The 22,368-nt window shown below is 62.8% G+C and overlaps 3 protein-coding genes across 3 annotated transcripts; 2 read left to right on the forward strand and 1 right to left on the reverse strand.

The window, feature by feature from the left end:
- Positions 1 to 1,374: 1,374 nt before the first annotated feature.
- ARHGEF1 (Rho guanine nucleotide exchange factor 1) lies at positions 1,375 to 13,123 on the reverse strand. Its single transcript, XM_062514125.1, has 31 exons — positions 13,097 to 13,123; positions 12,600 to 12,683; positions 12,404 to 12,517; positions 12,084 to 12,182; positions 11,964 to 12,006; positions 11,614 to 11,719; positions 11,390 to 11,530; positions 10,919 to 10,948; positions 10,698 to 10,800; positions 10,539 to 10,620; positions 10,374 to 10,412; positions 9,924 to 10,097; positions 9,725 to 9,821; positions 9,212 to 9,223; positions 8,820 to 8,951; positions 8,243 to 8,427; positions 7,666 to 7,812; positions 7,457 to 7,539; positions 6,899 to 7,024; positions 6,425 to 6,539; positions 6,226 to 6,326; positions 5,687 to 5,764; positions 5,100 to 5,175; positions 4,833 to 5,000; positions 4,143 to 4,230; positions 3,744 to 3,851; positions 3,458 to 3,516; positions 3,105 to 3,251; positions 2,274 to 2,439; positions 1,961 to 2,125; positions 1,375 to 1,724 (listed from the first exon to the last, which is right to left on the reverse strand). Exons 1-30 carry the CDS (start codon positions 13,121 to 13,123, stop codon positions 2,062 to 2,064), a joined length of 2,994 nt encoding a protein of 997 aa, XP_062370109.1. The 3' UTR covers positions 1,375 to 1,724; positions 1,961 to 2,061.
- A 1,210-nt stretch (positions 13,124 to 14,333) lies between these two features.
- Positions 14,334 to 16,391, forward strand: CD79A (CD79a molecule). Its single transcript, XM_062514127.1, is given in 5 exon segments — positions 14,334 to 14,427; positions 15,211 to 15,651; positions 15,722 to 15,840; positions 16,086 to 16,154; positions 16,275 to 16,391. Coding segments are annotated over 5 exon segments (840 nt in total).
- A 2,426-nt stretch (positions 16,392 to 18,817) lies between these two features.
- On the forward strand, positions 18,818 to 21,855 carry LOC134057099 (uncharacterized). Its single transcript, XM_062514126.1, has 5 exons — positions 18,818 to 19,388; positions 19,460 to 19,605; positions 19,725 to 20,194; positions 20,258 to 20,783; positions 21,556 to 21,855. The coding sequence occupies exons 1-5, from the start codon at positions 18,818 to 18,820 to the stop codon at positions 21,853 to 21,855; spliced, it is 2,013 nt and encodes a 670-aa protein (XP_062370110.1).
- Positions 21,856 to 22,368: the final 513 nt, after the last annotated feature.

Here is a 22,368-nt window from a genome sequence, read left to right on the forward strand (position 1 = left end):
GGGGGGGAGGAAACACCGGGAAGGGATCCCGGAACGGGAACGAGCCCCCCCACCCCCGAAATAGGGACCCCCAAAACGGGCGGGGACCGCGGGAACCCAAAGCGGGGCAGGGACCCCCCCAAAAAAAAAAACCATTCCCCCCCTCCCCCCAAACGCAGTGCGGGTCCCCAAACCCACCGGGTCGGAGGGCCCCAAAACCATTGCGGTGACCCCCCCCAGGAGGAGCCCGCCCCCCCCCTGAAGCCCCCTCCCCCCTTCCCGCAGGTCTCTCGGGGTACTCGAAGGCTCCAGCGCTTTTGGGGGGGGCGGGCTACGGGCGGCCCCCCCCTCCCCGAATACCCCTGGGGGTGGGGGTCGTACCTGCCGGGGGCGCTGCCGCTGCCCCCCCCGGCCAAGCTGCCCCCCCCCCTCCGCGCTCTACCCCCCCCCCTTTTACCTGCCGCCCCCTCCCCCCGCGGCCCCCGCGCCCCCCCACGCCGGGGTGGGGGGAGGGGCGGGGGGGGAGGGGTCGGACTCGGAGCTGGAGGTGACGGATGGGGGGGGGGCGAGCTCGGGGGACGAGGCCGAGACCCCCCCCCCGTCCCGGAGCCCCCTCCCCACACTCCCCTCGAAGGGCCCCGCCCGTACCGGAGAGACCCGCGGGTGGGGGGGGCCCCGATCCACGCCTAAATTGGGGGGGGGGTCCCGACTCTGACTCCCCCTAAATCGGAGGGAATTCCTACCCAGCCCTGACCCCCCCACCCAAAAAAAAAAAAAAAAAAATCATGGACAGAGCCGGGGTGGTTCCCCCCCCCCTCCCCCCGCCCCCTTTTCCCGCGCTGATTTTGGGGAGGGGGCGACTTTGTGGCCCCCCCCCCATCCCCTTTTTAAGCCCCCCTCCCTCATTGGAAGTGCAATATGGTTGTGCCCCCCCCCCCCGTGCTCCCCTCCCCCCCCGCTTGTGTCGTTGTGATGGAGGAACAAGCCCCCTCCCCCACCCGAAAAGACCCCTCCCAAAATTCCTGCGCCCCCCCCCCGCCATGTAAATACCACCCCCCCCCCCCCCGCCGCTCTCCCGGCGGCTGCTCAAGCAATAAAAGACCCCTCGCTCGGCCTCGTTTTATTTTGGGGGGGTGGTCTTACGTGGGTTGGGGAGGGGTCTCCGCTGTGCCCCCCCCTCTAAAGGAAACCCCGCCGGGACAGAAGTGACATCGGATTTATTTGGTGTTTTCTCAAATTCTTCGGTTTTCCACCCAAAGTGGAGGGGGTGAGAGCGGAAGCTTTCCTTATGCGCCCCCCCCCCCAGATTTATGTACATCACCCCTCCCTCGCCCCCAGCGCTAAAATTGGGGAGGGGTCTCTCCACCCCCCACGCCCCCCCCCCCCCCCCCAATATATAAACTCATATAAAATCGCAGCAAATTTATAAAAAGAGAACAAACAGCGCGGAGGGGGAGGGAAGTGAGGGGAACCCCCCACCCTCAAAATAAAAAAGGAGGAGGGGGCGTGGGGACCCCTCCCCAAAAAAAACCCCCATCGGGCTCGGTGTTTGTCGCCCTCCGGTGGCGCCTCCTGGTACTGCAGACCTGAATGGGGGGGGGGGGGTCGCGTCGTGAAGGCTCCTTGGGGGGGAGGGGAGACCCCCGGAGCTCCCCCCCAAATTCCGGCGGACCCCTCCTCACCTGGCCTCAGGTGAAAAGGCCGCGCTTGGCCAGGAAAAGCTGCCAGTACTGGTCCTCGATTTCCTGGGGAGGGGGAGTTATTGGGGGGGTGGGGGTGAAAGACCCCCCCCCCCCCCTCCTTCTCCCCATTACGGGGGGGTGCGGACCCTCCCAGCCGCACCACGGGGTGGGGGGGGCTCCCCCACCCCCGTTTTTGTGCGGGGCACAGACCCCCCCACCCAAAAAACCCCTTCATTATAGGATGGGGTGGGGGTCTCTGCACCCCTACCCCCCCCCCCCCCCCGTGCCCCCCCCCTCACCTTCAGCCCCCTGAGGGTCTCCTCCAGTGCTCCCAGTTCAGCCCCCAGCCAGGCTGCAGAGTCGGGGGGCAGCCCCAGCCCGGGGGGGGGGCCAGCTCTGCTCAGGACCCCCTCCCTCGGGGGGCGCTCCCCCCGGAGCCCCCCAGGGGCCGTTTGGGGCCCCCCCTGCCAGAGATTGAAACGGGGCGCTATCAACGTCACACACTGAAAATTAGGACCCCCCCCCCCCCCGCCACACCCCTCCCATATTTCCACAAATTTTGGTGCCACCCCCTCCCTAAATTCAGGTGCACCTCCCCCCCCCACCCCTTACCTGCGGCCCCCCCCTCGGGGCGCTCCCCATCGCTCTCGGCCCCATCCCCCGCGTGTCTCCGCTCCTGCTCGGGGGGGGCCGCGCCGGGACCCCCCCCCCAAATCCTGCTCGGGGGGGAAGGGCGCCCCTCCCCCCCCTGCCCGCAGCAGCCGCCGCAGCGCTGCCACTTGGGGGGGGGGGGGGAAAGAGTTCAGGAGAGATTTTGGAGGGGATTTAGGGGGAATGTGGGGGGGTTGGGAAGGTTTTTTTTTCGGGGGGGGGGGCGTTCGGGAGAGTTCTGGTTGGTTTTTGGTGGGTTTTGGGTTTGTTGGGGGGGGGTTGGGGTGTTTTAGGGGGGATTTGGGGTGATTCAGGGGGTTATGGGGTGCTTGAAGGGGGATTTGGGGCGTTTCAGGGGGGATTTGGGACGTTTCAGGGGGATTTGGGGCGTTTCAGGGGGGATTTGGGACGTTTCAGGGGGGATTTGGGACGTTTCAGGGGGGATTTGGGACGTTTCAGGGGGGATTTGGGACGTTTCAGGGGGGATTTGGGACGTTTCAGGGGGATTTGGGACGTTTCAGGGGGATTTGGGGCATTTCAGGGGGATTTGGGACGTTTCAGGGGGGATTTGGGACGTTTCAGGGGGGATTTGGGACGTTTCAGGGGGATTTGGGACATTTCAGGGGGATTTGGGACGTTTCAGGGGGATTTGGGGGGGTTTCGGGGGGGATTTGGGGGGTTTCAGGGGGGATTTGGGGGGGTTTCGGGGGGATTTGGGGGGGTTTGGGGGGGTTTGGCGGTCCAGGGGGAGGCCGGGCAGGGGTCCCAGGTGATTTTGGGGGGGGTCCTCACCTCTCTGCAGGGCAGCAGCTGCCATCCCCCCCCCCTCGGGGCTCTGGGGGGGCCGGGGGAGCCCCCCCAGATCCCCCCTCTCGGCCTCACGCTTCTCAGGGGGGCCCCCAAATTCGGTGCCTTCCACGGCCCCGTCCTTCTCCCGCTCTGGGGGGGGGACAACGACGACAACACAGGCTGAGACCCCCCCCCCCCCCAGGACACCCCAAAAACAACCCAAGAACCCCCAAAACCCCACAAGACACCCCAAAAACACTTCCGGGACCCCCTGAATTCCCCCAACCCCGCTTAGGGAGTTCCTCCCCCCGCGGGATCCCCCAAAGACCCCCCCCCCCCAAAACCCCCCCACTCACCGTCCAGGGGCAGTGGCTCCTTCAGGGCCCCCCCTGCATTTTCAGAGGGGTCCCGGTAACTGTGGGGGGGGGGGGGGGGGAAGAGGGTCAGCAAAGAGACCCCAAAATCTCCCCCCAAATTCCCCCCTGGTTATCCAGGGGGGGTGTGGAGGGTGGGCTCAGGGAGGGGGGTTTGGGATGTTTGGAGGGGTTCTGGGTGGGTTCGGAGGTGATTTTGGAGGGGGGGCTTTGGGTGGGTGGGGTTTGTGGGTGCATTTTGGGGGGGTGGGGGGGGGGCTGCACTCACTCCAGGTGGGTCTGGGGGCCATGTGCCCCCCCGGGCCGTGCTGCCTTGGCCCGGTGGGACCCTGGCAGTTTGAGGGACCCCGCGGTGTCGCTGATGATGCTGCACCAGCTGTGGGGGATAGGGGGGGGGGGGTGTGAGTCCGGGGCTTCAGGACCAAAAACCCCCTCCAGAACCCCCCCAGAAAAACCTCAGGATACCCCTAACCCCACTAACCACCCTTCTGAGACCCCCAAAACCCCCCCCAAGAACTCCCAACCTTCCCCTCAGAATCCTTCAAACCCTCCCAGGACCCCCCAAAACTTCTCCTGCAACACCCAACCCCTCCCCCCAAGCCCTCCATGGGACCTCCCAGCTCCCTCTACAAGACCCCCAACCCCCACAGAGCTGCCCCCTCCTCACTTTTTCCTGTCTGAGACGCTCTGAGCCACCAATTCATAAATTTGGGCCCCATTTTCCCAACTGACGATGACATAAAAGGCCTTGTGGTCTGCAGGGAAGGGAAATTTGGGTGGTCAGGGGTTACCCCCTGTGCTGAGATTGCTCCCAAGAAACAGCCCATGACCCCCAAAACGGAGCCTTGAGTGGCTCAGAGTGAGCCCCAGCTCCCAAAATCAACCCCAAACGAGCCCCAAGTGTCCCCAAATCAGCCCTTAGTACCTCAAAATCAACCCCTGCGTCCCCAAAACAACCCCCAGGATCCTCAGATTCCAAATCCCCAAACTCCAGGTCCCCAGAGCAACCCCTCCAGCCCCAAACCCCACCCCAAAACAAGCCCTGAGTGCAGCCAAAGGAGCCTGAACCGAACCGGACTCCCCCCAGACCGAGGTGAGTGCCCCAAATCTCAGGGCGAACAATCCCAAATTGAGACCGGCACCCCAAAAAAAACCAAAAACAAACAGCAGCCCTTACACCCCCAAAATCCACCCCTACACCCCCAAAATCCACCCCTACACCCCCTGAAACAAGCCCTGAGTGCAGCCAAAGGAGCCTGAACCGAACCGGACTCCCCCCAGACCGAGGCGAGCGCCCCAAATCCCGGGGTGAGCACCCCAAGAACGGCCTCTGCCCCCCAAAAAGGCTCCCCCGGACCTGTGGCCACCTCCCGGGTCATGGCCGAGCGCAGGCGGATCACCGGGCTCAGCATCTGCTTGCCATCGGGGGCGGGGGCCAGCGTGCGGCTGTGGCAGCGCAGCACCAGCCGCTCCTCCTGCCGCTGCAGCAGCACCAGCAGATCGTCCAGCAGCAGCACCTGCACCTCTAAGAGGGGGTCCCCAAAATCCGGGGAGGTCGGGAGGGGGCTCGTAGGAACCCTACCCACCCCGGGGTTTGGGGGGAGCCCCCCCGAGATGTGCTCACCCACGGCCTTGTCGCGGGTGACGCGCCAGGTCAGGGGCCCCTCGTGCACCAGGGTGCGCTTGGTGATGTCGGTGTTCTGGGGGGATTTTGGTTTTTTTTTTTTGGGGGGGTGGAGTTTTGGGGGAAAGGGGCCCCTCGTGTGCCAGGGTGAGTTGGGGGATGTCGGTGTTCTGGGGGGATTTTGGGGTTTTTATTTGGGGGGGGGGTGGAGTTTTGGGGGAAAAGGGGCTCCTCGTGTGCCAGGGTGAGTTGGGGGATGTCAGTGTTCCGGGGGGATTTCGGGGGTCTTTTTTGGGGGACAGGTAGAGGTTTGCAGGGGATTTGGGGTGGTTTTGGGGGGGCTTGAGGAGCTTTGGGGGCCGGGTCAGAGGCTTCTGGAGGGATCAGGGAGGGGAACTGGGGGAATGTAGAGGGGATTTGGGGAAGACATAGAGGGGAACTGAGGGGTTTGGAACAGGATCTGCTGGGATCTGTGGATTTTTGGGCTGTCGGAGTGGGGATCTAGAGGGTCAGGGGATTTGGGATGGTTGGGGTGGATTTGGGAGGAACCCAGACTACATTTGGGGGTCCTGGGACCTCCCCCTTACCTTGAACTCACTGAGCAGGGGGTCCGTGCTCTGCTTCAGGTTGGAGAGGTCAAGGCGCCGCTGGTAATCCTTGAGCTTCTGCGGGGGCACGGGGGGATTCTGGGGCATCCCGGGGGGCCTTTGGGGGTCCCAAGAAGTTTGGGAGAGCTGGGCGGGGGATTTTGGGATCCCCCAGAGGGAGAATTTGGGGATGCCGGTGGGAATTTGGAAGGATTTTGGCGCCCTCTGCAGGTGAAGAGGGGGGCATTACAGGCCCAGCTGAACGAGGAGTCCCGCAGAGGATGTGGGGGGTCCTGGGGGGTCCTGGAGGGTCCAAAAGGGATTTTGGGAAAGAGGGAGGAGGTTTGGGGGTAGTCTCTGGGGGAATTTGGGGGGTTCCCAGGGATGATTTTGGGGATCCGGGAGGGTTTGAGTATGTCTGAGGCGGCGGCGCCCTCTGCAGGTGAAGGCGGAGCATTGCAGGTGGAGGTTCCCGCTGCGGATTTGGGGCACTCTGGGGGGGGCCCAGGGGGTCTGAGGGGATTTCGGGAGGGTCCTACCATGAGGTTCTCCATATCCCGGACCTCCTGGTTGACGTGGTTGAGGATCTGACGGCAGCACTCGGCCGCTTGCTCCACCTTGGCCCGCTCAGCTGGAGCTTCTGAGGGAGGATTTTGACAGGTTGCAGGGGTCCAGAATGGGGTTTTCCCGGGGTTCAGGTGTATTTTGGGGGTTCGGGGGGGTTTGGGGAGCCCTCACCTGTGCATTTGGTGATGCTGAGCAGCAGCAGGGGGTACTTGGTGAGCCGCTGCATCTCCGTGGGAATGATGTCCTTGAGCTGCAGCCGCCGGCACCGGGGACGGCTCTCTGCCTCCTGGGGGCCCCAGATCGATTTTGGGGGGATCACGAGAGGTTTGGAGTACCCGGGAAGTATTTTTGGGGTGACCCAGTGGGCGTTTTGAACTTATTAAGCCTCCTGTCCTTGAGCTGAGCACCCCAAACCCCCCTCTGAACCCCCCAAAATCACCCCATCAATTTTTTGGGATGTTTAGAGTCTATTTCTGGGGTTCCCAAGGGTACTTCTGGGGGTCCTGGGGGGTGGTTTTTGTGTGCTGGTGTGTTCTTGGAGTACCTGGGTGAACTGATTAAGCCTTGTGTTCTCATGCTGGCGCCCAAAACCCCCCCTTTAATCTCCCCCAGTTTTTTGGGGTATCCTGGAGGGGGCTGGGGTACCTGGATAAACTGGTTGAACCTGGTGTCCTTCCTCTGCTTGGCCTTGAGCTGCTCCAGGGCAAAGCTCTGGCGGCTGCAGAACCGAGCTGAGATCTTCTGGAACCAGCTGCCCTCGGTGCCCTCGAACTGGGGGGCAAAGGGTTAGGGGCAAAGGGGGCCCCCAAATCTCGGGATCACCCCAAAATTGTCGGTTGAGACCCCAAGATCATTGGGGGACCCCCAGAACATGTGTGAGACCCCTCCCAAAATCACATGTAGGACCCCAGACTGAAACACGAGCCCCCTGCACTTCCATGGATCCCCAGACTCATAGAGCCCCATCCCCCCCCCCCCCCCCCCATTTCCACCCTGGGACCCCCCCAAAACCCTCCTGGGTCTCCTCCAAGACCCTCAAATCCCCCCCACCTTCCCCCTGATCAGCAGCACATTCCTGATCTTGGCGATGACAAACCCCAGACCCCCCCACCGGGACCCCTCTGGGGACCCTGCCTTTTCTCCCCAGACCTCCTCCACTTCCCCAGGACCCCCCAAATCCCCAAAGACCCCCCAAAAACCCACCCTGGCCAGCAGCACGTCCCCAATCTCGGCAATGATGAAGCCGCTCTCCTCCCGCAGCTTCTTGAGGCTGTCGAGGAACACGGCTGGGACAGGACAAGGGGGGGGCTCGTACTCCCCTCAAAAAAAAAAAAACCAAAAAAAAAAACAAAACAAAAAAAAAAACCCCAAAACTCCCCCAGAGGATTCCCCGGGACCTCCCCCAGCCTCACTGTGAACTTCCACGAGGTCCTCGAGGCTCGGGAAGATGTTGGAAAGCTCCTGCTCGTCGAAGAATCCCTCGCGGAGCATGGGCTGGTAGAAGAGCTCCAGCAGCACCCGCAGCATGCGCACGTGGGCGTGCTCCGTCAGGAACAGCTCTGCAAAACGGGGGTTCAGGGGGTCCCGGGGGGTCTGGGGTCTTTGGGGAGGGGGGTCTCAGAAGGATTTGGGCACCTCCAGCAGGAGCAGGGGGGCTTGAGGGGGCTTCTGGGGGTCCTGAGGGATTTGGGGGGCGGGGGATCTGGAGGGGCTCTGGAGGGTTCCTGAGAACTTCTGGGGCATCTCAGAGGGATTTGAGGGCATCTCGGGGGAAAAATCGGGGAGCAGCTCTGAGGGTGATCTGGGGGGGTCCCGGAGGGTTTGGGGGCGCAGAGTTAATTTTTTTTTGGCTCAGTTTTGGGGCCCCCCTCCCTGCTGACGACTGCCTGGCTTTGCGGGGAGATGGGGGGGGGGGGAATTTGGGGGCGTTTCAGGTGTTTTGGAGAGGCGGGGCTGTCCGGGGATGTTTTTTTCTGGGGCGTCCCTCACCGTTGATGACCTCCTGGCGCCGCACCTCGCGCTGGGGCAGCCTGAGGAGGGCGTCGGGGGCCGCGAGCTTCCGCCAGGCCGGCGGCTCCTGCTCCAGCTCCGGCTCCAGGCGCGGCACAGCCTCCTCAGGCTGCCGAGGCAGAAAGGGCGGGGGGTCCCCACCCCCGGGCCCCCCCGGTTCCAGGCTGGGACGGGAAAAACGGGAAGGGGGGGGGGGGGGGGGTCAAGGATTTAGGGAGGGGTACTGGAGACATCTCCCGCACCCCAAAATCCCGCAGGGTTTTGTCCCGCGGTGACCCCTCCCATTGAAATCCCAAATTTGGGGGGTCCCGCACTGAGCCTGGGAGTGCCCCACCCCAAATTCCCAGCTGGGGGAGGGGGGTTAATACCAGTCCAGGGGGGTTTTACACCAATCCTGGGGGGCTCCTAACACCAATCCTGGGGGGCTCCTAACACCAATCCTCTGTGTTTTAACCAATCCTGGAGATTTTTAACCAACCCTGGATTTTTTTCCCCCTCTAATCCCAAACTGGGGAGGGGACTCCCCCTCCCAAGTCCCCTCCCCTCCCAGACCTACGTGGGGAGGGGTCCCTGCAGGTCGACGTTGCTGCGGGAGCGGGGGGGGGCCTGGCGCCCCCCCCCCATTTTTTGGGAACGGCGTCGCTCAGGCACCCGGAGGCTCTCCGAGCGCCCCAATCTCCCGGGAATCCTGGGGGGGGGAGGGGGGGAGCCCAAAAAAGCCAAAAAAAAAAAAAAGAAAAAAGAGGGGGAGGGGGGCACGGACAGGACAAGGACGGACACAGAAGGGGTGGGGGGCATGCAAAAGAAAGGGGGTGGGGGAAGAGGGTGAGTGATTTCGAGGGGAGGCAGCATCCATGCAGGGGTGGGGGGAGTACTTAGCTGGTTAATTTGGGGTGGGGGCAACGCCGAGCCCCCCCCGGGGTCATGCAAAGGGGGGGGGTCACCAACCTGAGGCGGCGTCTGGGGAGAGAATTAATTTGGGGGGGGGTCCCGCTCCCAAAATCATCCAGGGAGGAATAATTTGATGCAGGGTTAATTGGGGGAGTGGGGGAAAGAAGCTGTGGTGGGATCCCAGCTCCCAACAAGCTCAGGGGGGAAATTTCGGGGGTGAGGTCCCAGCTCCCAACAGCCTTGGTGGGGTTAATTGGGGGGGGTGGAGATTTAAGTGTGGGGGGGGTGTTCATTCGGGGGAGTGGTTCCATTTTGGTGGGGGTGTTAATTTGGGGGGGTACTTAAGGGATTAATTTGGGAATGGGGCAAATTTGGAGAGGACTTTAAATTTGGAAATGGGAGTCAAAGTTTGTTGGGGGTAGTTAATTTGTGAGGATTAATTTATGGGTCGTAATTTGGGTGGGGGGTAATTAAGAGAGGTTACCTGCAGGGGTGGGGGGGGGGAGCATTTGGGGTGGACAGTTTGGGTTTGGGGGGACACAACCCTAAATTGGGGAGGGTCTCACCCACCTCTCACTCTCAGCCCCCTCCTCCACCAGGTGCTGTTCTCCGGGGGGGGGCTCTGGGGGGGGATCCCCCAATTCGAAGGGTCCCAAGGGGTCTGACCCTGGAGGGAAGGGGCAGGGTTTAGGGTGAGGGGGTGCAGGAATAAGACTCCCCACCACCCACCCCCACAGAAAAAAAAAAATAAAAAAAATCCCCCCCTCACCTGATTCAGCCTCAGTGCTGTCCCCGCCTGGGGGGGTCACGGTGACCCCCAGGCCTGAGTGGGGGTCGGGGGTCCCGGCTGTGCTCCCCCCTGCACGGGGGGGGCGGGAAGACCCTCCTTCAATGCGCTCAGCCCCCCTCGGGCCCCTCCGCTCAGGGTGTGAGGGTTTTTCGGCTGGGGGGGGGGGGAAGGGAGGGGTCAGAGGGAGCCCCCCCCAGGGCTCCCCCCCGAAATCTCTGGGGAGTTGTGAATGACCTCCCCAAAAACTGGGGACCTCCGTGCTCAGAAGGGGTATTTTGGGGGTGTGGGGGGGTGCTTAATGGGGCAGTGGGTGAGTTGGGGGGGGGGTCCAGTGGGGGGTTAATAGGGGGCACTCAATGGGGCGAGAGGGATAAATGGGGTGGGAGTCCCATGGGGGAGTCCATAAATGGAGTGGGGGTTCAAGGGTACCTTCGCCCTCAGGGCCTTTGCTTTGCCTGAACTCGGCACCTACAAAATAAAACATGGGGAGGTGGCATCTGAGAGGGAGGGGGAGCGAAAATGGACACAGTGGGGGATCCTGCAGAAGGTTGGGGAGGGGTCTCCCAATGCCCCCCCCCGTAGCCCCCCACTCACTGTGGGCATCGCGACCCCAAAGTGCAGCCCCGGGGAGGCTGAACCCCTTCCGGGCCTTTCCCTGGGGCTCCTTCCCAGAAATCTGTTGGAAAAGGGAGAGGGGGTCAGGAGGGGTCTGGGGTGTTTTGGTGGGGACCGGGGTGTGGGGGAGGGTCTCACCTTTTTACGGAAAAAGTTGGATTTTGATTTCTTGGTGTCGCCCCCCTTGGTTCTGACCCCCAGGAATTTCATGTAAGTGACGATGGCACCGAAGATGACGGAGCTGGGGAGGGGAGTTTGGGTAAGTTCTGAGGGGGTCGGGGGGGGGGGGGAAATCCCCAAAAATCCACTCGAAACCTTCCGAGTGCTCCCAGCCTCCCCACAAAGAACCCCTCCCTCACCTTTTATCCTCGTCAGAAGAGATGGTGAGGCTGTGGAGGGAGAGGACGGTGAGCCCCAGATCCCACCTGAGACCCCCAAACCCTCCCTGGGATCCCCCCCTCCCCCCCCAAGTCTCACCTAGGAGCGATCCTAAACCAACAGATTTGGGGATCATATAGGAATCTAGGGGAGAGTTATGCAATTTTGGGGGGTGGTTCCATGGATTGGGGGGGGTTCACACGGATTTGGGTGGCAGTACGTGGATTTGGGGAGGAACACACATGGCTTTTGGGGCGGGATAATGCTAATTTAGGAGCGGCGCCACGGGTTGGGGGAGGTCCTATAGATTTTTGGTCGTTTAGGGAGGAACGCCCCCAGTGTTTGGGAAGCCGTTCCCACGAGTTCCAGAGGGATCTCAGCAGGGCCAGGCAGGGGAAGATCCATGGATCCAGGGGCGGTTTTCCCGCAGGTTTCCCCCTCTCTCCACTCACTGCATCTCCTCCAGCCGGGCCAGGAGATGCTCGGCCAGCTGCTTCTCCTTGGATTCGCTTCCAGAGGGATCCCGGGCCCGGCTCCATTCCAGCTCCGACAGCTCCTGCTCCCCCGTCGTCATCCCCATCAACCGCTTCGACCTGGGGCGGGCACCGAGCGTTTGGACCCCCGACCCTCTCCCCCCCACCCCCAAATTAACCCCCCGACCCCCGCCGCTCAAGACCTGAAGTCTTCCAGCTGTCGGGAAATCTCTGGCTCCTGGAAATTCTGGATGTCCTGTAGGAATCGCCGCTGGGTCTCTTCGGACAGCAGCTCTGGGCGGGTCCGTTCTGAGGGGGGGGGAATGGCAGTGGAGACCCCTCCCTGCTCAGCAGCTCCCCCCCTCGAGGGGGTTTTGGGGTCCCCAAAGCCCCCTCCCACCCTGCTCAGGGGGTTTCCGGCCCCGGCTGCATTTCTGGCAGAGCTTTCTGGAAGGGTTGGGGCGGGGAGGGGAGGGTCTGGGGGCCCCCCCATAAAGAGGAGGGGGTCGAGGGGGTGGTTGAGGGTCTCACGATCCCTCGGGGTGTCACTCACCCAGTTCAAACTGGACATGGTGTGGGATAGGCACCCTCAGGAGCTGTCAGAGGAGAGGGGGGGATCAGCACTTTGGGGACTACTCCTGGAGTGGGGAGGGGTCTGGGGGTGGTCTCTTACCCCCGTCTTGTCCAGGAACAAGTGGCAGAATTCCAGGAATTGCTTCCTGCTCTCCTTGGGGTTCATCCTCCGCATCATGTCCACGTGCAGGTAGCAGAGCTACGAGGGGGATGTGGATTGACCTGCCCCAAAAAAATCCAACCCCCACCCCAAAGCTTCCCCCCTCTATTTTACCTCAGCTCCAGCCCCTGCCAGCAGGGAGGGGGGAACAGAGACAAAAGGTTACGCCCGGGGTGTAGCCCCTGGGGCAACTTCACCCTCAGGTCCCCCTGCCCCTCCCAGATTTTGGGGGATCTCGGGAACCCCATCCCCATTCTCACCACGGGGCAGGAGTCGAACTGGAGCACGATGTGGTGCAGGAAGACCATGAGGGACAGCGGGTGCTGCCGCAGCACCTCCAGACTCTGGAATTGGCTGTTCTGCTCCTCTGGGGTCTGGGGAGAGGGCGCAAGGTCAGGATTTGGGGTGGGGGGGGACACGGGGAGATCCCCCCGAGGGACCCCCGCCCGCACTCACGGGCTCGATGTCGTTCTCGAAGTCCTCATCCTCGGCACCGATGATGGCAGCAGCCACGGGGCCGCGGGCACCCGGGCAGGGGGGCTTGGGAGGAAGGCAGGGGGATTTCGGGGGGCTGGGGGTGTTGGTGGGGTCACCGACCCTCAGACTCCCTTGACCACCAGAGACCCCAATGCACCCGAGACCCCCCAGGACCCCCTAATCCCGAGACCCCCGCTGACACCCAGGACTCCCCAGACACCCCGAGACCCCACGACTGAGACTCCAGGACCCCCCGAGACTCCCAGGAACCCCTCAGAACCCCCGGGACCGCCAGGTGCCTGAGATCCTGGGACCCCCAAAACTCCTGATTTTGGGACTCCCTGGACTCTTAAAACCCCGCACCCCTGAAGCCCCCAAAACCGCGGGGTCCTTAAGGCCCTGCGACCTCTGGGACCCTCCATTACCGCGGGATCTCGGGTGGGGGCTTCTCCCCAGGGGTGGGGGGCACTGCTCACCCCATTTAAGCCCTCCTCCGGCTCCATCCTCCTCGCGGGGGGGGGCTCGACCTGTGAGGAGTTTGGTGGGGGTCTGAGGATTTGGGGGGGGGGGGGGGGGGGGTGTGTGCCGGGGTTACTCTGCCCCCCATATCCTTCCCCCCCCCCCCCCCCCCACCGTTTCTGGGGAGTGGTCGCGGGTGGGGAGGGGGCGGAGGCTCCGGTACCGCACAAAGGGCCCATTGAGAACGGGGCGGGGCGAGGGGGGGGCCAGGGCGGAACCCCCGAAAAAACAGCTTTGGGATTGGGGGGGGGGGAATCACACTTGTGAATTGGGGCGGGGGGGGGGGGGGAAGGGGAACTTCGGGGGGGCTTGGGGGCGTTGAGGAGGAGTGGGGGGTGACCCAACGGACCCCCGCCCAACCCCCCCCTCCCCTACCTGTTTCCGCGCTGGAGAAACGCTCCAGGAAATGGGGGGGGGGGGGGGGCGGAGTCCGGAGGGGGGGCGGGTTCGGGCGGTGTTTTGGGGTGAGGGGGGAGGACGGGAAAAGGGAAAAAGGCGGTGCCGGGAGGGCACGGAGCGCGGCCCGGCGGTGCCGGAGCTTCCTGCGGGGAGGGAGGTGGGGCCGCGGTGACCCACGGGACCGAGCCACAGAACCGAACCACGGGACCGAACCACGGGTGTGACCCGCGGGACCGAACCACGGGACCGAACCACGGGTGTGACCCGCGGGACCGAACCACGGGACCGAACCACGGGTGTGACCCGCGGGACCGAACCACGGGACCGAACCACGGGTGTGACCCGCGGGACCGAACCACGGGACCGAACCACGGGTGTGACCCGCGGGACCGAACCACGGGACCGAACCACGGGTGTGACCCACGGGACCGAACCACAGAACCGACCCATGGAACCCCCCCCCGGGGTGTGACCCCCCAGACCCACCCCAACGTGCCCCCACTCCCATGCCAAAAACACCCACAACTTCGGGACCCCTGGGACCACCAGGAAACCCCCAGACCCAAACCCTGAGACTCCAGGAGACCTGAAATCCCCAAACCCAAACGGTGACACCCCAGTACTGAGAGCCCCCAGACCCCTGAGACCCCAGACTCAAATCCCAACAACGACCCTTATTTCCCCAAGCCCTCCTAACTCCCCCCCATGAGGTCCCTGGGGATTATTTTGGGGCGGGCCGCCCCCATTTCCTTCCCCTCGGGGCACTGGGGTGAATCTCCTGCAGGGCCTCGGCAGATGTAGCTGATGGCGGTCGCTCCCCAAATCCGGGGGGCTGCCCCAAAAAAGAGGGTCCCAAGCCCCCTCCTCATCTTCTGCCTCCTGCTCCCAGGTATCGCTGGGTGGGGGGGGGGGGAAGGTGGGGCTGGGTACCAGGGTTTGGGTCTGGGGCTTTTTCAGGGTTTGAGTTTGGGCCTGGGACGTTTCTGGGATGTCAAGGTTTGGGTCTGGGGGATTCAGGGCTCTCAGGGTCTGAGTTTGCCTCTGGAGGGTTTTCAGGGTTCTGTGGTGTCCGGGTTTGGGTCTGGGGGTCTCAGGGAGACCTTGAGTGAAGATCTCATTTTCAGGCTTTTGGTTGAGGTGTTTCAGGACTTCCGGGGTCTCAGGGTTTGGGTCTGGGGGTGTTGGGTGTCCTACCTGTGCCCACCCCTCACGCCTGTAATGGTGGGTCCCCAGTGCCTGTTACCCATGGCCATGGAACCTCTGAACCCTGCAGGGGGTCTCTAGGGGACCCCCAAAACCATCGGATGTTTCCCCCAAGCCACCCGTGCCAGCATGTCTCTCCTGGGACCCCCCCCCAGACTCTCCCCCGAACTTCCTGTCACCAGCGAGAACTGAAACTGGGGGGGCTGGGCCAGGGGGACTCCCCGGTGCCACCTGCAGCGTCCTTGTGCGAGACCCCCACCCACGAAGGGGTGCAGTGATCTCCTGTGCGAGACCCCCACCCACGGGGGTCCGTGGTCTCCAGTGTTCCCCCAGCAGGGTCCCTGCCCCTCTATGAGCCCCCTTTGTCCTCCACAGGTTCCTTATGTGAGACCCTCAGCCACGGGGATCCTGGAGGTCTGCGTTGACCCCCCCCCAGCAGGGTCGTTATCCCCCCCTTGTCCCCCCACAGGTTCCAAGTGCCACACCTCCACCTACCCCTCGATCTCCCCCCCACCCCGGGACACCCCAGACGCCCTGACCGTGGCCACCGGCCCTGCCTCTGGCCACTTTTGTGGCTCCTCGGGAGAGGTCCACGTGTTTCCCGGACCCACGTCCTGCTCCGGAGCTCCCGGGACACACCTGAGCATCAAGTGCCAGTTCGAGGCACCGCCGGACGCCAAGGTCACCTGGCTGCAGGTGTGTCCCCGGCGCTACCTGGATGACAGCTGGAGCTGCAGCTGGCCGCAGGAGGTGCCGGCCGTGGGCGGGGGTCGCCGGGTAGTTCAGGACGAGAACGTTTCCACGCTGAGCTTCCAGCACCTGCAGCACAACCACAGCGGGCTCTACTTCTGCCGGGTGCAGTCCGGCGACACGGCCGCGCAGTCCTGCGGGACTTTCGTGAGGGTCGTTGGTGAGTGGGGGTCTCTCGGGGGATTTCAGGGAAGTTTCGGGGGCTCTGGCTGACACGCCTGGTGCGGCAGAGCCCCTGCCGGTGCCGTTCCTGCAGCTGAAGGATGCCACCAAGAACAGGATCCTGACGGCGCAGGGAGTGCTGCTGCTGCTCTGCGCTGCGGGGCCGGGGCTGCTGCTGCTCTTCAGGGTGAGCAGGGGGCAAGGAGGGGACCTCCCACCCTTAACTCTGGTCCTGGGAACCCCAATTCCTCCTGGTACCCATAAATCCCCTTTCCAGGTACCCCTAAGTGCCCCCTGCCACCCTTAGTTCTCCGCCTGGAGACCCTCAGATACCCTCAGCATGCCAAATCCCCTGAAATTCCTTCCCGGTCCTCCCAGCTGTCCCCCAAATCCCCCTGTACCCCCTTTTTTTTTTTTCCTCCCCACTTCCAGAAGCGCTGGGCCAACGAGCGGCTCCTCCAGCCCAAGAAAATTTCCTTTGAGGAGGAAAATCTTTATGAGGTGACCTGGGTGGTGGGGGGGTGGAAAGACCCTGAGGCCCCCAAAGATGGAGCTGGGGGGTGGGGGTGTGTGTCCATCACCCCCAAACCAAGCCCCTCACCCCAATTTCCCTTTCCACAGGGGCTGAACCTAGACGAGTGCTCCATGTACGAGGACATTTCCCGGGGGGTCCAACCCACCTACCAAGATGTGGGGACCCCCCCTCCTGCCATCGACGGTCTCTTGGAGAAGCCTTAAAAAGACATCCCCCCCCCCAAATTAGGGGTGGGGTTCCCAAAAACCCCTGCCTGCCGCCCACCCCACAAAGGCTTTGCTTTGGTAACTCAAGGCTGTGCTGATTTCCCCCATCCCAAAAATCAAACTGGTGTGGGTCTGGGGGACCCCCCCACCCGGAGCTGATAAATCGCTAATAAATCATTACCGAATCTTTAATAAGTTGTGAATAGACAGTGAGGCTGAGACCTCCATTTCCCCCCGTTATCCCAAATTCTCTCCTATTTCCCTCACAGTTTTCCTCCCGCTTTACCCCATTATCCCCAGTTTTCCTCGTTATTTAAAATTTCACACATTTTATTCTATTTTCCCCCATTTCTCCCATTACCCCCATCTCCAAGTCCCCTGTTCTACCCCATTCTTCTCTTTCTCCACCATTTCTCCTATTTTCTCCCAATTTTCCCTCATTATTCCCAGTTTTAGCCCATTATGTCCCTTTCCCCCCCCATTTCTCCAATCTCTACCCATTTTTCCTTCACTATCCCTATCCTCCCTCTTTATCCCCATTTCCCCCATGATTTCCCATTCCCTCTATTCCCCTTCCATTTCACTCCAGTATCGTCATTTCCCCACAGTTCCCCCTATTACTCCAAATTCCCCTCTTCCGTACCTCGTTTCTCTCCTTTTGCCTGCATTTGTCGGCCTAATTCCCCCCGTTTTTCCCCTATTTCCACACGTCCCGGCGCTCCCCTCAGGGCCGCCCCCTCCTCCCCCTCACGGAGGCACCGCCCCCTCCCGGGGCCCTGCCTTTTCCCTCCCTAAGGGCCGGAGCCAATCAGCGCCCGAGCGCTGGGGTCACGCGGGCCAATCGGAGCGAAGCGCGGGAGAACTCGCGCTCAACTGCCGCCGGCACGAGCTGGCGCTGGCTCCGCCCGTCGGCGCGTGAGGGGGCGCGGCCTCGAGGCAGGTAGGGGGAACTGGGGAGAAATGGGGGAAAATGGGGAGAAACTGGGGAAAAGGGGGGGAATACTGGGAGTCCTGAGGCGTCCCAAGGGGGAGTATGGGTCCTAGAAAGGAATGGGGGCCTCCGGGGGAGGGGGGGGAGACCGGAGGGGAAAGCAGGGGTTGTAGTGGGGCCTGAGAGCCCTTCAGGGGGGCCTGAGGATATTGGGGGGGGGTATCTGAGGGGAAATGAGGAGTCCTGAGGGGAACTGAGGGTCTTAGGGGTACCCGGAGGCCCTGGAGGGGGTAACTGAGGGGGAAATGGGGAGTTCTGAGTGGAACTGGGGATCTTGGGGGTACCTGGGGGGGGCGGTATCTGAGGGGGAAATGGGGAGTCTTGAGGGGAACTGTGGGTCTTGGGGGTACCTTGGGGGGCGGCGGTATCTGAGGGGGAAATGGGGAGTCCTGAGGGGAGCTGTGGGTCTTGGGGGTACCTGGGGGGGGGCGGTATCTGAGGGGGAAATGAGGAGTCCTGAGGGGAACTGGGGGTCTTGGGGGTACCTGGGGGGGTGGTATCTGAGGGGGAAATGAGGGGACCTGGGGGTCTTGGGGGTACCCGGAGGCCCTGGAGGGGGTAACTGAGGGGGAGATGGGGAGTTCTGAGGGGAACTGGGGGTCTTGGGGGTACCTGGGGGGGTATCTGAGGGGGAAATGAGGAGTCCTGAGGGGAACTGGGGATCTTGGGGGTACCTGGGGGGGGCGGTATCTGAGGGGGAAATGGGGAGTCCTGAGGGGAACTGGGGATCTTGGGGGTGCCTGGGGGGGGGCGGTATCTGAGGGGGAAATGGGGAGTTCTAAGGGGAACTGGGGATCTTGGGGGTACCTGGGGGGGGGCGGTATCTGAGGGGGAAATGGGGAGTTCTGAGGGGAACTGGGGATCTTGGGGGTACCTGGGGGGGGCGGTATCTGAGGGGGAAATGGGGAGTTCTAAGGGGAACTGGGGATCTTGGGGGTACCTGGGGGGGGGGCGGTATCTGAGGGGGAAATTGGGAGTTCTGAGGGGAACTGGGGATCTTGGGGGTGCCTGGGGGGGGGCGGTATCTGAGGGGGAAATGGGGAGTTCTGAGGGGAACTGGGGATCTTGGGGGTACCTGGGGGGGGGCGGTATCTGAGGGGGAAATGGGGAGTTCTAAGGGGAACTGGGGGTCTTGGGGGTACCCGCAGGCCCTGGAGGGGGTAGCTGAGGGGGAAATGAGGAGTCCTGAGTGGAACTGTGGGTCTTGGGGGTACCCAGAGGCCCTAGAGAGGAACAGGAGGCCCTGGGGGGAGAAACTGAGGTGGAATTGGGGGATTGGGAAGTAATTACGAGATCCTGGGGGGGGTGAATTAGGGGATCCTGTGAGTACCAAGAGGTTCCATGGGGGGATTGGGGATGTTGTGGGGGGGGCACCTGGGGGAGAAAACTCCTCAACAACCTCCCTTTTTCCATCTTTTTCCTAGCTGCCACCATGAGCCACCCTCAGGGGGTCCCAGGGGCTTCCCTTCAATGGAACCACCGCCCCCACCCCATTCCCAAGTCCAAACGCCTCCGGACCAAACGGGAACGTAACGCAGCCAAATTTGGCCCAAAGGTCTCCCTGTGGGGGTCCCGGCGGGGTCCTGCCATCCCCCCTCGCTGGCTGCAGCCTCCCCCGTGGGGAGGTCATGCTTTGGGGAGTCCCCTGGGCCCCCCCAAACCCGTGGTGATCACTCAGAACCGGCTGTGCCACCGGGGCCTCTTCAACCACGAGGTCAAATCTCTCGATGTCCGGCGCCTGCTGACCCCCGGCCCCTGCGGGGACGGCCCTGTCTCGACCCCCAACCCAACTGAGGAGGGAGAGGTTGGGGGGGTCCCGGCCGACGTGCTGAAGGATCTGGTGGCGAGCCTGGCCTCACTGCTGGGGAGTTCTGGGGTGTTTTCGGGACGAGAGTTGGTGAGCGAGCGGCGCCGGAGCCTCGTGGCTATGCTCAGGAGGCACCGACGGGGACCCCCAGACCTGGGGGTGTTCCTGGCCCATCGCACCCCGGCCCAGCCCCCAGGTACCGCCCGTGCCCCAAGGGAAGGGTGGGAGGCACCAGAGATGCCTCCTCTCCCCCCCTCCCCCCATCAGTGTTGTCTTCAGCAGGTCAGGGGACCCCCCGAACCTCCTGGCAAGAGGCGAGGCCAGGACCCCCAGGACGAGCCGTCAGTTTGGGGGGGTGGGAGGTGGGGGACCGCCCTGCCAGGACGCCCAGCCCACTTGGTGCTGTCGATATGGTGAGTGCCCCAAAAAGTACCCTAAAAGGACTTAAAGTGGCCCTAAAATACTCCAAAAGTTTCCCCCTAAAAGTGGCCCAAAATTTACCTTTAATTGCCTCCCCCCACCCTGCCTGCAGCTGCCACCGCACCCCCGCACCCCCAGCCCCATTTTTGGAGCCCCCAGAGAGCAGGAGGTAAGTCTGGAATTTGGGATGGGGAGGTCTGTGGGTCCCACCCTGTTTTTGGGGGTGTTTATTGACACTCCTCCCCCTCACCCCCAGAACCCTTTTTCATGGAGCTCAGCTGAGGATGAGGAGGATGAGACCCCTGGGGGGCTCACCCGGACCTGGGGTGGTCCCGGGGAATTCCTGCCAGAACCTCCTCCCACCTTCTGGAGGTCCCGACAGCCCCCCCAGGAAGAGGAGGAGGAGGAGGGAGGGGATGAAGGCTGGACCCCCATCACACCCCCAGCCTTCAGTCCGGACCCTCCACCCTGGGAATCCCCCAAACCCAGGGCCACCTGTGGACCCCCCCGTGGCCCCAGACCCCCTCGAGCCCCCAAAATCTGGAGAACTGAAGCCTCTTGGGACCCTCTGGATCCCTCCAGGTCCCCCCGGGATGCCTCAGGACCGCCCTGGCATTCCCCAGACCCACCCCAACCCCCCCCCAGCCTTCTCTGGGAACTCCCAGAATCCTCCCGACCTCCCTTGACCCCCCCCAGACTCTCTCGGGCCCCTCAAATCTGGAGCCTGGAGCCCTGCAAGGCCTCCCCAGACCCCCTCAGACCCCTCTGGGACCTGCCCAACACCTCCAGAACCCTGTGGGACCCCAGACCATGGAGCCCGGGGCTGCCCAAGGCTGCCCTGGGCCACCCCAGACCCCCCCGGACTCCACAACTCTGGAACCCGGAGCCCCCCAGAGCTCCACTGGCTGCCCCGAGACCTCTGTGGGACCCCCCAGGTGCCCCTAGACCCCTCTGGGATTCCCCAGACCCACCCAGATCCCCCCGGAATCCCGAGCTGTGGAGCCCGGAGCCCCCCTGGGACCCCCTGGCTCCCCCCAGACCCTCACGTGACCCCCGACCCTGGAACCCGGACCCCCCCGGAGTCCCCCAGGACACGGAACCGTCACGATGCTGTTGCTGCCGTCGGCTCTATCGCAATGTAGCCCAGCAAGACCCGCTCTGTCGCCACCAGGTCCGTCGCGACTCTCCCCGTCACCACACTTCCCATCGCGCCCGGTCCCGCCCCACCCCTCTCTGTCGAGTGCCCCCCCCTCACCGCTGCCACCAGCCCCCCAAGTGCTGCCGCCCAGGCTGGGGAGGGGTCGGGGTCGGAACCTGGGGTGGCCCCAGGGCCAGCCCCTGCTCGGCCCTGCTGCCGCTGCGCTGCCGGTGCCCCTGCAGGGGGGTCTGCTGGGGAGGGGTGCTTCCAGATGAGGAGGGGGCTGTGAGGGGGAGGGACCACCCCTTTCTGTGAGCCCCCCCGCCCCAATAAAGGCTGTTTATTCAAGCCACTACTCACTACTACACTGCCTCTCGTTCTTTTTAATTAATGAATAAATCGTCACTAATATTTCTTTTAAGAAATGTTGCTCAATAACTCTCCCTGTTCCATCCTGCTTTGTCTCCCAGCTCGCCTGCAACTTTCTCTTTCATTCTTCATTCCTCTATTTTTCCCTTTGTCCTGCACCATGACCGTATTTTTCTCCCTTTCACCATCCCTTTGCCCTTACCTGTGTGCACCTGCTGCCCAGCGCTCCCCCCTCACTGTACCCCCTTTTGGTAAGCCTCTGTTCAACCCGAGCTCCCGGCGGTGCCAACTGTGCCGTGCCGGTCCACCCACCCCTGTCTGGCATCGCCATATTTGATGGGAAGCACGTGGCAGCAATAGAAGCTGCCATATTTGAACGGAAACATGCCGAAACACCGGTGCTGCCATATTAGACTGGGAAACAGCGTCTGCGTAGGAGAAAGCGGCCTGCAAAACCACGCCAGCCCACTGGGCCACAAGGACGCATGTCCCTGTGTTCTCCCGTGTCCCCATACTTGCTCTCGACGCCACGTCCCACCGCGATATTGAGCCGGATCGTCTCGTTGACTCATCACGCCGCCCCATCTCTTCATCACATCACACCATCCCACCACCAGGGCCTGCCGCTCAGCAGCAGCATGGAGACCCGCCCGCCCCCATCACCTTGGTGCCGCGAGTCACTGTGGCCCTGGGACGAAGCATCGGACCACGGAACATCATGGGAGCCACCATATAACAGGAATGACACTGGGCAAGGGGGAAACAATATTGGGTAGGGAGGACGTGGCTACATAGCGACCAAAAATATTCATTACTCTAAGGGTTATGATTAGAGTCGGAGTAGGGGTAAAGGACAGCTTGTACTGGGATTTTGCCTACAAAAATTCCATAAGGACGAGGATTTCTCCCAGACCAAAGCTGCCCCCTCCTCCAAATCTGGCTGCCATCGGAGTCCCGTGCGCGCCCTACAAAATGATATTTGCCAAGTGGGCTCTTGAGTTTGGCTTCTTGGGGAAAAGTGACTTCTTTCGGAGCCAACTTGCCTAACTTGCCTGCGGCCCGTCCTGGGCTATTGCCTACAAAAATTCCATAAGGACGAGGATTTCTCCCAGACCAAAGCTGCCCCCTCCTCCAAACCTGGCTGCCATCGGAGGCCCAAACGCGCCCTACAAAATGACATCTGCATTGAGGGCTCTTGAGTTTGGCTTCTTGGGGAAAAGTGCCTCCTTTCAAAGCCAACTTGCCTGCG

Source organism: Cinclus cinclus, unplaced genomic scaffold (assembly GCF_963662255.1).
Source record: "Cinclus cinclus unplaced genomic scaffold, bCinCin1.1 SCAFFOLD_61, whole genome shotgun sequence".
NCBI classification, from domain to species: Eukaryota; Metazoa; Chordata; class Aves; order Passeriformes; family Cinclidae; genus Cinclus; species Cinclus cinclus.